The sequence below is a fragment of the Vidua chalybeata genome, chromosome 28 (genome assembly GCF_026979565.1).
Source record: "Vidua chalybeata isolate OUT-0048 chromosome 28, bVidCha1 merged haplotype, whole genome shotgun sequence".
In the NCBI taxonomy this organism is placed as follows: domain Eukaryota; kingdom Metazoa; phylum Chordata; class Aves; order Passeriformes; family Viduidae; genus Vidua; species Vidua chalybeata.
The window spans coordinates 1218025-1230939 of NC_071557.1; the positions used below are offsets into that span (position 1 = coordinate 1218025).

At 54.6% G+C, this 12915-nt stretch overlaps 1 protein-coding gene across 1 annotated transcript; it reads left to right on the forward strand.

Annotated features, from left to right (window-relative positions):
- ATP6V1B2 (ATPase H+ transporting V1 subunit B2) lies at window positions 1-10031 on the forward strand. The gene is made up of 14 exons (XM_053966300.1): window positions 1-179; window positions 2718-2773; window positions 3377-3475; window positions 4158-4251; window positions 4339-4416; window positions 4889-5028; window positions 5133-5234; window positions 5716-5813; window positions 6477-6600; window positions 7085-7235; window positions 7528-7610; window positions 7694-7798; window positions 8331-8460; window positions 8562-10031. The coding sequence occupies exons 1-14, from the start codon at window positions 38-40 to the stop codon at window positions 8696-8698; spliced, it is 1539 nt and encodes a 512-aa protein (XP_053822275.1). The 5' UTR covers window positions 1-37; the 3' UTR covers window positions 8699-10031.
- Window positions 10032-12915: the final 2884 nt, after the last annotated feature.

Genomic DNA, 12915 nt, shown 5'->3' on the forward strand with positions numbered 1-12915 from the left:
GTCACTGGGCGTGCCCCCCTCCGCTCTATAACAGCGCATGCGCGCCCGCCCCCTCAGCAGCCGGTGCAACATGGCGGCGGTGCGGACGCTGCGCGGGGCCGTGAACGGCGCCGGGCCCGGCGGGCCCCGCGAGCAGGCGGCGGCCCTGACCCGCGACTTCCTATCCCAGCCGCGCCTCAGTGAGTGCGGGACGTGCGGGGGGAACCCGGGGGGCTGCGGGAAGGGGGGGATCCGCCCGCCTCGGGGGCCGCGGACCCGGCCAGGCCGCAGCGCCGGATCGCCCACCCCCCCCTCAGAGCAGCTCGGGCTGTAATTAACGCCGTAATTAAACCGGGCGGCCCAGCCCGCTGGGGACACGGCCCTCACGGAAAGCCGGGGTTTGTTCCGGGAGCTGGACGTGGTGGGGGTGGGATGGAGTCTGCTCTTTAACGCTGAATTGCGAAATCGGGTGAAAAAGGGGAAATGCAGGCCTTTGGTCAAATCCCTTTGTGGCAGCGCAGTGGGCAGGGAGCAGAGCGCGTGAAGGTGTTTTTATCTGGCTGCAGTTACACGAAATGGCTTCCCCTGGGCCCTAAACAGCACCGGGCCCTGCAAGGCGCTGCCCAGCAGCTCCTGGCTCGCGGATCCTTTGGGAATCTCCGCCAGGTTTGGAAGCCAGACCCATCCCTGCAGCTCCAGGCCTTCACTCCGGAGCAGAGGCTTCTGGCAGGGCTGGAGCCAGGGTGACTCCAGGGTTTTCCATGGAGATTCTGGATTTTCCCTGAACTGGCATCGAGCTGGGGCTGGGAAATGTGCCGGGTTGCTTTTGGTTTGCCATGGAAGTGCCCGAGGGGCTGATTGGGGAAGGAGAACTCATGAGACAGTCACGGGGTGGAATGCCTCACTCAGGGTCAGCTTTTCCACGTGGAATGCCTCACTCAGGGTCAGCTTTTCCACGTGGAATGCCTCACTCAGGGTCAGCTTTTCCACGTGGAATGCCTCACTCAGGGTCAACTTCTCCATTCCCTATATCCTGGCTCCCATTTCCCCATTCCCTATATCCCAATCCCATCCCCTATTTCCCATTCCCTGTTGCCAATCCCATTCCTGATTCCCATTGCCCCATTCCCTGTTCTCTGTATCCTGGCCACATTCCTGGTTCCCATTCCCTATAGCCTTTTCCTGCTTCCCAGTCCCATTCCCTATATCCCGTTCCCATTCCAGATTATCCTGGCCCCATTCCCTTTATCCCATTCCCTATATCCTGGTCCTCAATCCCATTCCTGATTATCCCAGCCCCATTCCCTATATCCCAATCCCCTTCCCTGTTACCAATCCCTATATCCCAATACCATTCCCTGTTACTTGTCTCATTCCCTAGATCCCATTCCAGATTATCCCATTCCCCGTTCCCAATCCCATTCCCAGTTCCCAATGCAATTCCCAGTCTCATTCCCTGTTGCCGTTCCCTGTTCCCGATCCCATTTCCAGTTCCCGATCCTATTCCCTGATGCCATTCCCAGTTCCCGATGCCATTCCCTGTTGCTGTTTCCAGTTCCCGATCCCATTTCCAGTTCCTGATCCTATTCCCTGTTGCTGTTCCCAGTTCCTGATCCCGATCCCAGTCCCAGTTCCCAACGCTATTCCCAGTCCCAGTTGCCGATCCCACTCCCGTTCCCAGTGCCATTCCCAGTTCCCGTTCCCAATGCCAGTCCCGTTCCCAGTTCCCAATCCCATTCCCAGTCCCGTTCCCATTCCCAGTTCCCATTCCCACTCCCGTTCCCAATGCCAGTCCCGTTCCCAGTTCCCATTCCCAGTTCCCATTCCTGTTCCCATTCCCACTCCCGTTCCCAATGCCAGTTCCCATTCCCGATCCCATTCCCGTTCCCAAGCCCTCGGAGCCGCGCTCTCCTCGCCGATGCCGGCGGGTGCCTCTCGGTGCTCCGGGCACAGCCGTGCTCACGAGGGTTTGAGGGGTAAAGCTGAGTTTAGGACTTTAAACCGAGCTCTGCTGAGCCGGAGCAGTTTCATCATTGCCGCTCAGGGCTGACCTTGCCACAGTTTCAGCTCTGTCAGCACCTGGGGCTTCCCTGCTGGGATTTGGGATCCTGGCTGGCCCCACTCCCGTGTCCCGTCCTTTGGAGCGGTGAGGAACAGCCCCAGCTGCTGCTTCTGCCCTCAGCTGGCAGCAGAATCCTGCCTTGGAATCCCACAGTCCAATGGAATGGTTTGGGTTGGAAAGGACCCAGTGCCACCCCTGCCACCAGGACACCTTCTGCTGTCCCAGGGTCCCAAAACCCCTCCAGCCTGAGCAGGGAATTCCTGTCATGGAGAATAAACACTGGGATCACACCCGTGTCACCTCCAGGAGCAGGAAAAATGCTCAAGAGGAAACCACTGGGATCACATCAGTGTCACCTCCAGGAGCAGGAAAAATGCTGGAGAGGAAAAACACTGGGATTATGTCAGTGTCACCTCCAGCAGCAGGAAAAATGCTCCAGGAATTCCTGTCGTGGAGAGGGAAACACTGGGATTATGTCAGTGTCACCTCCAGGAGCAGGAAAAATGCTGGACACCCAATCCTGTCCCTAATCCTTCCTGTGGAGTTCTTAATAAACAGAAATTGAGCCCCAAATCTGAGCCTGGCATAAGGGATGGAATGGGATGTGGGAAGGGATGGGGTGGAAAATGGGATGTTCCTGAGGAAGGGCCTGACTCCTGCCTTGTGTTTTTTGCAGCCTACAAAACCGTGTCGGGTGTGAACGGGCCCCTGGTTATCCTGGACCAGGTTAAGGTAAATTCTCATCTGTTGATGGAGATTTTGGAGGGAGAGTTGCCAGGAAAAGCTGGGAAAGGTTGCTGGGAAGTTCCCCAGAGCCATTTTGATACGTTTCTGACTGCTGGGATGAATGGGAGTGTGGAAATTCCTCTAAGGCTGGAGGAAAGGGGGAGTTTTTGGGGAAAGAAAAGAAGCAGAGTTTGAGTTTTACCAAACCTCTGGAATGCTGATGAAATTCCAGGCTGAAGTGAAGCTCTTTGCTGTGTTCTTGACCTTTCTGTTTCCACACCAGTGCTCTGGAAAAGGAAGCTGTGGACACTCCTGGCTTCTTTTCAGGATGCTCTTAAGGTCAAAACTGCTGCAGGTTTTTCTTCTTGTCAGAGGCTGCACTGGGGCTTTCTGCCACTATTTGGAGTTTTTGGAACTGATTCTGGCAGCTCCAACCGTGCAAATATAATTTATTCCCATAAAAATGCCTTTAACCTGGGAGATTTAACATCCTGGGCAGGAGTTTGGTTCTGATGATGAAATTACTCTTAAAAACCGAGTTGTTTCCAGGCTGGGAGCTGGTGATTTTTGTTTGCTGGCTGGAGTTTAATGCTTTCCCTCCTCCCTCAGTTCCCCAGGTACGCCGAGATCGTGCACCTGACCCTGCCCGACGGCACCAGGAGGAGTGGGCAGGTGCTGGAAGTCAGTGGCTCCAAAGCTGTGGTTCAGGTAGGAGCAGGAGGCTCTTTTCCCATCACTGATTAGTCAGGATGAGCCCCAAACCAAATCAAACCTGCCTGGAGATGAATTCTTTTTCAATGAAAACAACAAATCACCTGCTCGTTCCCAGTGCAGGTGGCATCGATAATTCTAGGAGATTTCTGACAGTGCTCAGTGACATTTTTATTTCCACCCCCCCTTGGATTTATTTCCACCCCCCCTTGGATTTATTTCCACCCCCCCTTGGATTTATTTCCACCCCCCCTGGATTTATTTCCACCCCCCCTTGGATTTATTTCCACCCCCCTGGGGGTGGATTCCTTTGCTGCTGGATTAAAGGAATCCCCTGGAATTTGCAGTGTTGGATTCCAGATCAGCCCTGTGCCGAGTGGGTGCTGGTATTTCTCCTAAAAACCTGTTTCTTGTTCACATTATTATTGCACCTGAAGAGCTTGGCAGGGGGAAACGCTTGAGATCAAAGGAGTTGCTCCAGGTTTGGTGGTTGTTGCTGATGGAATTCATGATTTTTTTTAAAGCAGGGCTTTGTGATGTTTTCTCTTGAAGCCCTTTCCAGAGCAGCTCCTGCTTTGTGCCCTGGGGGCTGCAGGTGAAGCAGCATTCAGGGTTTACTTTGTGAAGCACAAAACTTCTGTGCTGTGGTTTATTTTTATTTTTCTTGCTGCATTTGCAGGTATTTGAAGGCACTTCAGGGATTGATGCCAAGAAAACCTCCTGTGAGTTCACCGGGGACATCCTGCGAACCCCGGTCTCGGAGGACATGCTGGGTGAGGATTTACCTGAGCAGTGAACAGATTTATCCAAAGTTAACTGCTTTTCACAATAATTCTCATTTTTATTGCTGTTTCCTACAGGCAGAGTGTTCAATGGATCAGGAAAACCCATAGACAGAGGCCCCATTGTCTTGGCTGAGGATTTCTTGGACATCATGGGTTTGTTCTTAATCCTTCTCTGAAGGGGAGTAAAGCCAAACCGGGTGTGTTTCAGCTTTCTGAATTTATATATTTGCTTGAGAACACAAGATCTAACTTGGGAGGGGCTTCATTTCAATTTTGAGTATGTGTATGGCATTAAATTCTAATTAATTAAATTACCCAAGTGCAGGGAGATGAGGGAGCAGAAAATCTTCTGTGATGTTTGCAAGATGCTCTTTGTTATTTGTAAACTTAATTCTACAACACCTAAAGGTGAAATGCTGATAACCTGGCAGGGTTTTAGATCATTCTTACCACTGACATGAAAATTTAACACCAAGGTCTTGGCTCTGAAAGGCTCAGGTGTGACCAGGTGCAGCTAAAGATCTGTTGGTGTCACAGTGGGGCTTGTACCCATTTATCAGGGTGTTTGATAAAGCTCCCAGCACGTGCAGGGAGTAACATTGTGTTCTCTCCAAAAATCCCACAGGCCAGCCAATCAACCCCCAGTGTCGGATCTATCCAGAGGAGATGATCCAGACTGGCATTTCTGCCATAGATGGCATGAACAGTATTGCCAGGGGCCAGAAAATCCCCATTTTCTCAGCTGCTGGGCTGCCCCACAACGAGGTGAGGCCTCAGAGCTGCTCTAAACCTGGTGGGAGCCAGGAGTAAATTGAATTCTGGGCTGTGGAACAGCATCGGGTGCAAACCCTGGACTATTTCTTGCCTAGATTGCAGCTCAGATCTGTCGCCAGGCTGGCTTGGTGAAGAAATCCAAAGATGTGATGGATTACAGCGAGGAGAACTTTGCCATCGTCTTTGCTGCCATGGGGGTGAGCCCAGAGTGCTGGGGGAGGGTGGGGCTGGAGAAATCACTGAGAGATTCGGAGAGTGGCTGAAGCCTGAGCAGCTTTTGTGTCTGTGGAATTAAAGAATGGGTGAAAATCCCAGAGGCTGGAATCTGCCTCTGGAACAGGCTGCCCAGAGAAGCCGTGGCTGCCCCATCCCTGCAAGTGTCCAAGGTTGGATGAGGCTTGGAGCACCCTGGGATAGTGGGAGGTGTCCCGGCCCATGGCACTGGAAGGGTTTTTGGGGTCCCTTCCCACCCAAACCATTCCATGAATCTAACGAAGCATGGCTGGTCAGGATCGAGTAGCTCAGACTCGATCTCCAGCCTGGAATTCCAGAAATTGCTCACTCTGGGAGCGTAGAGGAACCTGATGGATGGAGATCTTTGCTGTGGGTTATTAATGAGCTCGTCAGCCCTTAATTGGCTGGGAAAGGTGCCAAGTTGAACCCAGAACTGTGCTTTAGGTGAACATGGAAACTGCTCGGTTCTTCAAGTCAGACTTCGAGGAGAACGGCTCCATGGACAACGTGTGCCTGTTCCTGAACCTGGCCAACGACCCCACGTGAGTGGCCACTCCCTGAGGGGGGGGGACAGCAAACCACCTGGGGGGGGATGGAGCCTTGTGTGGGGCTTCGTGCAGGTGCCACTTGTGGTGGGGTTGGTGGCTGCAACGCTGCGAGTGAGATGCTGGTGGTGGAGCTGCAGGTGCAGTGCTGGAGCTGCAGCTAAAATGCTGCTCCAGGTGCAATGCTGGAGCTCCAGGTGCAATGCTGGAGGAGCTCTGGATGCAGTGCTGGTGGTGGAGCTCCAGGTGCAATGCTGGAGCTCCAGGTACAATGCTGGTGGTGGAGTTCCAGGTGCACTGGTGGTGCTGCAGCAAAAATGCTGCTCCAGGTGCAATGCTGGAGCTGCAGGTGCAATGCTGGTGGTGGAGCTCCAGGTGTAGTGCTGGAGCTCTGAGTGCACTGGTGGTGCTGCAACAAAAATGCTGCTCCAGGTGCAATGCTGGAGCTGCAGGTGCAATGCTGGAGGAGCTGCAGGTGCAATGCTGGTGGTGGAGCTCTGGGTGCATTGGTGGTGCTGCAGCTAAAATGCTGCTCCAGGTGCTGGAGCTGCAGGTGCAATGCTGGAGCTGCAGGTGCAATGCTGCTGCTGCAGGTGGTGCCTGGCAGCCCCGTGTGGCTCCCAGGTGTCCCTGGCAGGTGACAGCAGGGTTGTGTTGCAGCATCGAGCGCATCATCACGCCCCGCCTGGCCCTGACCACGGCCGAGTTCCTGGCCTACCAGTGTGAGAAGCACGTGCTGGTCATCCTGACGGACATGAGCTCCTACGCCGAGGCTCTCCGAGAGGTGTGTGCTCGTTAAGGTGTTAATTAACGTGTTTGTTGGCAGAAAGGGGCGCTGTGAAGTGAGGAGCCGAGCTGCTGCTCAAGCTGTTGGAATTAATGTTCATTGGGATGGTTGGGAGCAGCCGGTGAGGATTTTAGCTGATCCTTGGTTGGCTGGGTTTTATTTCACTGGTGGCAGTTCCACCCCTGGAAGTGTCCAAGGCCAGGTTGGACAGGGCTTGGAGCAACCTGGGACAGTGGGAGGTGTTCCTGGCATGGCAGGGATGGGACTGGCTGATGTTTAAGTTTCTTTCCAACCCAAACCACGCCATAATTCCATGAATCAGCAGTTTGACACCCTAATTCTGGATTTTCCTTGTCCTTTCATGGCTGTGCTGGCAAACACCTGAGGGGAGCTTGTGTGGCTGCACTTGAAGTGCCCAGTGCAGACAGCAGCTCCCTGGGCTGGATCTGACTCCTTGGGAATGTTTTTGTGGCTGCCCCAGGTGTCAGCAGCTCGGGAGGAGGTGCCTGGGCGCCGTGGCTTCCCTGGCTACATGTACACTGACCTGGCCACCATCTACGAGCGCGCCGGGCGCGTGGAGGGCAGGAACGGCTCCATCACCCAGATCCCCATCCTCACCATGCCCAACGACGGTGAGTCACAGCCAGGGAGCCTTCCAAGAGCTGCCTCGGGGGCACACAGCAGCACAGGAGTCCTGTGGCCTTTCGGTTCCCTTCCCATTCCAGGTTTTGGCTGCCTTCTTTTAAAAATGCTTTGGCCTTTGAGGGCTCAGGCTTGGTGCTCGTAGCTCAAATCCAAGAGCGCTTGGGATTTGTGGAGGGAATAATTGCTGTAGTCACCTGGCAACAAAAAGCTGCAGCTCAGTGCTAAAATGGATATGAAAGGGCTGAAAATGTTCAAAAAAAATTTTTTTTTCCCCCACAGATATTACTCATCCCATCCCTGACTTGACTGGATACATCACTGAGGGACAGATCTACGTGGACAGGCAGCTGCACAACAGGCAGGTGTGTGCCTCAGTGCTCACGAGGTGCTTAGGGTTATTGTAATTCTTTAAGGATTCCAGTTAATTCTGGGTGTTTTCCCCCAGATTTACCCCCCCATCAACGTCCTGCCCTCCCTGTCCCGGCTGATGAAGTCGGCCATCGGCGAGGGCATGACCAGGAAGGACCACGCAGATGTGTCCAACCAGCTGGTGGGTACAAAACCCCTCTCCAGCACACCCTTGGCTGCCCAGCCTGCATCAGTTGGGGTCCAGAACGTTCCTGAGGCTGCTTTAATGCCTTGACTTGAGTGTTCAGTGAGAGGTTTTGAGTTTGAAGAGGAGTTGTGGATGATCAGAGAGGAGGGAACAGCTGAGCTGGGGGTGCTCACCTGGAGAGGAGAAGGCTCCAGGGAGAGCTCAGAGCCTGAAGGGGCTCCAGGAGAGCTGGAGAGGGACTAGGGACGAGGGATGGAGGGACAGGACACAGGGAACGGCTCCCACTGCCAGAGGGCAGGGTTAGGTGGGGTATTGAGAAGGAATTCCTGGCTGTGAGGGTGAGGAGGGGCTGGGCTGGAATTCCCAGAGCAGCTGTGGCTGCCTCTGCATCCCTGCAGTGCCCAAGGCCAGGCTGGGATAAGCTGGGACAGTGGGAGGTGTCCCTGCCGTGGCAGGGGTGGGATGAGGTGATGTTGGAGGGCCCTGTCAGCCACGCCAGGCTCCCTGAGCCCCGTTCCCCTCGCAGTACGCCTGCTACGCCATCGGCAAGGACGTGCAGGCCATGAAGGCCGTGGTGGGGGAGGAAGCCCTGACCTCGGACGATCTCCTGTACCTGGAGTTCCTGCAGAAGTTTGAGAAGAACTTCATTGCTCAGGGTAAGGATGGCAGCAGCTCCCAGCGGGGCAGGGCTCATCCCAGGGCATTTCCCTGTGGCACTCCCTGCCCCACGCGTGCCCCGCGCTGTCCCTCCCTGCAGGGCCCTACGAGAACCGCACGGTGTTCGAGACCCTGGACATCGGCTGGCAGCTGCTCAGGATCTTCCCCAAGGAGATGCTCAAGAGGATCCCCCAGAGCACGCTGGCCGAGTTCTACCCTCGGGATGCCAAGCACTAGCCCGGCTCCCCGTGCCCCTGCTCCGTGGTTTGGTTTCCTTTTCCATGTGTTGGTGTTCCCCTGTCGCCCTCCCAGCTCCAACCAGCAGCAGGTGACGCTTGCGGCAGCGTTCCCACTGAGAGCAGCTTGGAAAATATCCCTTCTCCCACAGCCTGCATCTCCAGGAGGATGCTCTGAAAAACATGCAATAGCCACCACGAGGTGTTGGGGTTTGAAATGAGCCTTTTGTGGGGTTCTCGGGGCTGAGCATGACCAGAAATTGCAAACCTTCGCTTTGAAACCATGGGTTAGAAAACATGAAGGAGGAAATGGTGACTTGCAGGACAACATTCCTTGGTGAAAAATGCAGGTTTTTAACCATTCTGAAAGGTTTGTGTGAAATGAGGGTGTGGAGGTGACACTGGGGACTTCCCCACCAGCAAAGGTGGAAAAGTCCTTGTCCTTTCAGAGGACAAAGGCCAGTGAGGTGTTACCTGAAAGTAGCAGGATGAAGCTTAATTACTGAATTACAGCTTTTAAATTTAAGTTTGCAGAGTAAATTTCCTCCTTCACCCTTTTTTGGTTGGATTCTGGAGATGCCAGACAGAACCAGCAGCTCAGTCTGGGCTCAGCAGTGTCACCACAGCTGTTGGTGGTTCAAGGCTTTGTGCTGCTGCTGAAGGGGATCCTGAGAGGTGAAAACCCAACCTAAAACCTGGCCCAGGTGTGCTGGTGTGAGCTCAGCTTTTAAACCACGGCCTGTGCACACAAGGCAACAGGAGTTAATGAAAAAGGCAGCTTTTAAAGTGAGAAAGGATATTTCAGACCTGCTCCAGGTGCGCCGGGCCCGTGCCGTGGCTGGAGCTGTTGTGGTTTGCACTCCAGGCACAGATTTGCCTCAGCCCCGAGCTCAGCATTCCCAAACTCTGCAATCCTGGCTGGGCAATTCCGTGTTGTTCCTTTTCCAACGGGTTCAGCCGAGGCTCCGGGCCCACTGCTGCTGCTGCTGCTGGCACAATTCCATGCTTTTTCCAGGCTTTCCTGTAGTCTGAGCTCTGGTCTGGCTCAGCAGAGCATGTTGCACCTCCCTGCACGCCTTCAGGCCCGTCTGGGAAGGTGCTAACATGACTGGAATGTGCTAATTCCAGCTTTCCCAGTGTCTCCATGTGCAGTTCTCTGGTTTGTTCCGTGTTCTCTGTGGCTGCAGCAGCAACTTTATTCCAGTGCATTCCACCCAAAGCTGTGTCCAGTCTCTTTTTCCCGAGGTCAGGCTGGGAGGGCGGAAGCGTTGGCATGAAAACACTTTAATGTAGAGAATCTCTAAATAAATTAAATATGGAAGGTGTTGAACAAAGGGCAGCTTCGGTGATTCTGGGGGTGAAAAATCACTTGGGCTGTTCAGCTGGCTCTTCCTGTCCCCAGGGAATGGGGATGGAACAGCTTCAGTGAGGATTAAGGGTCACCGGAGCCACCCCCACATTGTCCCTGGAGCTGGTGGCTGAGGAGGAGGAGGGTCTGACCTTCAGCCTCAGTCACGGGGAAAGGCTTTGCAGGAATGTGCAGGGAATGTGATCCCTCTGTCCTCACCTCCTTCCCTCTGCTGGGGGAGGCTTGGAAACCTTAAACTCCTGGAAATTGAGCTTTAGGCCCCACTTTGGCTGAGGTTTTAGATATGATCAGCAGTGGGATGGGGGGGTCAGTGCGTGAGCCCAGCCCCCTCCTCAGCCCTGGGCAGGTTCCAGGGTTAGGACAGACCCTGTCCCAGGTGGGGACAGCCTGAGCCTGGCACAGGGATCTGGAAAACCAGGATTGGGCAAGCCCAGGAGTGAACAAACCAAACCCAGGAATGGCAAACGTGGGAATGGACAAATGCAGGAATGACCAAACCAGGAATGAACAAACCAAAACCAGGAATGAACAAACGTGGGAATGGACAAATGCAGGAATGACCAAACCAGGAATGAACAAACCAAAACCAGGAATGAACAAACCAAAACCAGGAATGAACAAACGTGGGAATGGACAAATGCAGGAATGACCAAACCAGGAATGAACAAACCAAAACCAGGAATGAACAAACGTGGGAATGGACAAATGCAGGAATGCCCAAACCAGGAATGAACAAACCAAAACCAGGAATGAACAAACGTGGGAATGGACAAATGCAGGAGTGACCAAACCAGGAATGAACAAACCCGGGACTGGCAAACACAGGAATGCCCAAACCAGGAATGAACAAACCAAACGTGGGAATGGACAAACGTGGGAATGGGCAAACCCAGGAATGAACAAACCCAGGAATGAACAAACCCGGGACTGGCAAACGCAGGAATGACCAAATCAGACCCAGGAGTGACCAAACCAGGAATGAACAAACGCAGGAACAACCTGGGCAAACCCAGGAATGACCAAGCCAAACCTTGTTTGACTTGACCAAGTTCATCTTGGGAATAAACAAACCAAACCCAGGAATGGCAAACCCAGAAAAGACCAAGTCAGACCCAGGAATGACCAAACCTGGAATGACCAAAACCAGGAATGAGCGAATCAAACACAGGAATGGAAAACATGGGAATGAACAAACCCGGGAATGGGCAAACCAAACCCAGGAATGGGCAAACCAGGAATAAACAAAAGCCGGAATGACCAAACCAGGAATGATTAAGTCAAACCTGGGAATGAACAAACCAAACCCAGGAATGGCAAGCCCAGGAATGACCAAAACCAGGAATGAACAAACCAAACCCAGGAATGGAAAACGTGGGAATGAACAAACCTGGGAACGGACAGAACCAGGAATGAACAAACCAAACCCAGGAATGGAAAACGTGGGAATGAGCAAACCTGGGAACGGACAGAACCAGGAATGGCCAAACCAAACCCAGGAATGGAAAACGTGGGAATGAACAAACCTGGGAACGGACAGAACCAGGAATGAACAAACCAAACCCAGGAATGGAAAAGGTGGGAATGAACAAACCTGGGAACGGACAGAACCAGGAATGAACAAACCAAACCCGGGAATGGAAAACGTGGGAATGAGCAAACCTGGGAACGGACAGAACCAGGAATGGCCAAACCAAACCCGGGAATGGAAAACGTGGGAATGAGCAAACCTGGGAACGGACAGAACCAGGAATGGCCAAACCAAACCCAGCTTTGGTTCCCCTCTCTGCAGCCCCCGGCGCTCAGCACAGCGTTTCCCCCCGAGCTGCTCAGTGCTGCGGGATGAACAAAGGCCTTGGGGCTGTCCGTCTGTCCCTGGCAGTGCTGTGACAGCTCCTGGCACGGCTGGGGACAGGGGACAGCAGGTACCGGCTCAAAGGGCCGTGCTGCTCTCCCAGCTGCCGCTGCCGGGCGTTTCCAGGCCGGCTGCTTTTCTAATTCAGATTTTTGATCCCATAATGAGTAACGAGCACCGCCCGGGGGCTCAGCCTCTCGCCGAGGGATGGCAGCCGGTCCCTGCCGCGGGCACACGCCAGCTGTCCCCTCGCTGGGGAGGGGACAGCCCGGGCGGGTCCCTCCTGCCCCGGGGGCTCCGGGCCGGTGGCAGATGCGAGGCAGGGCCAGCACCAGGCTGGTGGCCAGAGCGGCCGGGGTTCATTTGCACATCAAAAGCGGCTTTTTGCTCACCAAACCCGGCCCTGCGAGCGCGAGGTGGCTCCGTCCAATTCCCCGTCCCAGCCAGCGCCGCCTAGGAGGGGTTGGGATTGGGATTGGGGTTGAGTTCGGGTTCGGGTTTGTGTTTAGGGCTGCCTCTGGCACACAGCCAGACACGCGTGCGGTGCCACCGGGGCGTTTAAAGGAGATGCAAATCGGCTTTTCTCCGTCCGGGGCTGATTTGCATGCGCTCATTAGCCCAACGATCGCGCTGCTCCTGCGGCAGCTGCGGCGGGGCTGGAGCAGAGCAGCGACCCCCGGCCCGGGGGGGTGCTCCGGCTGGACTCGTTCTCCCTTTTGCTCCCCAAAAACCAGCCTGGCTGCCTCAGCCCCTGGTCCTGCTGAACCCGTCCCTGAGGGAGCTCTGCCTGTCACCGGGGAATGATTTTCCCCTGGGATTTTCTGGCCTTGCTGCTCCTTCCTGCTCCAGGAGCAGGGTCCAGCAATCCTGGGGCTCTCTTAGGACAGGAGCAGCTCACATCCTGGAGCTATCCCAGGACAGGAGCAGTTCACACCCTGGAGCTATCCCAGGACAGCAGCAGCTCACACCCTGGAGCTATCCCAGGACAGGAGCAGCT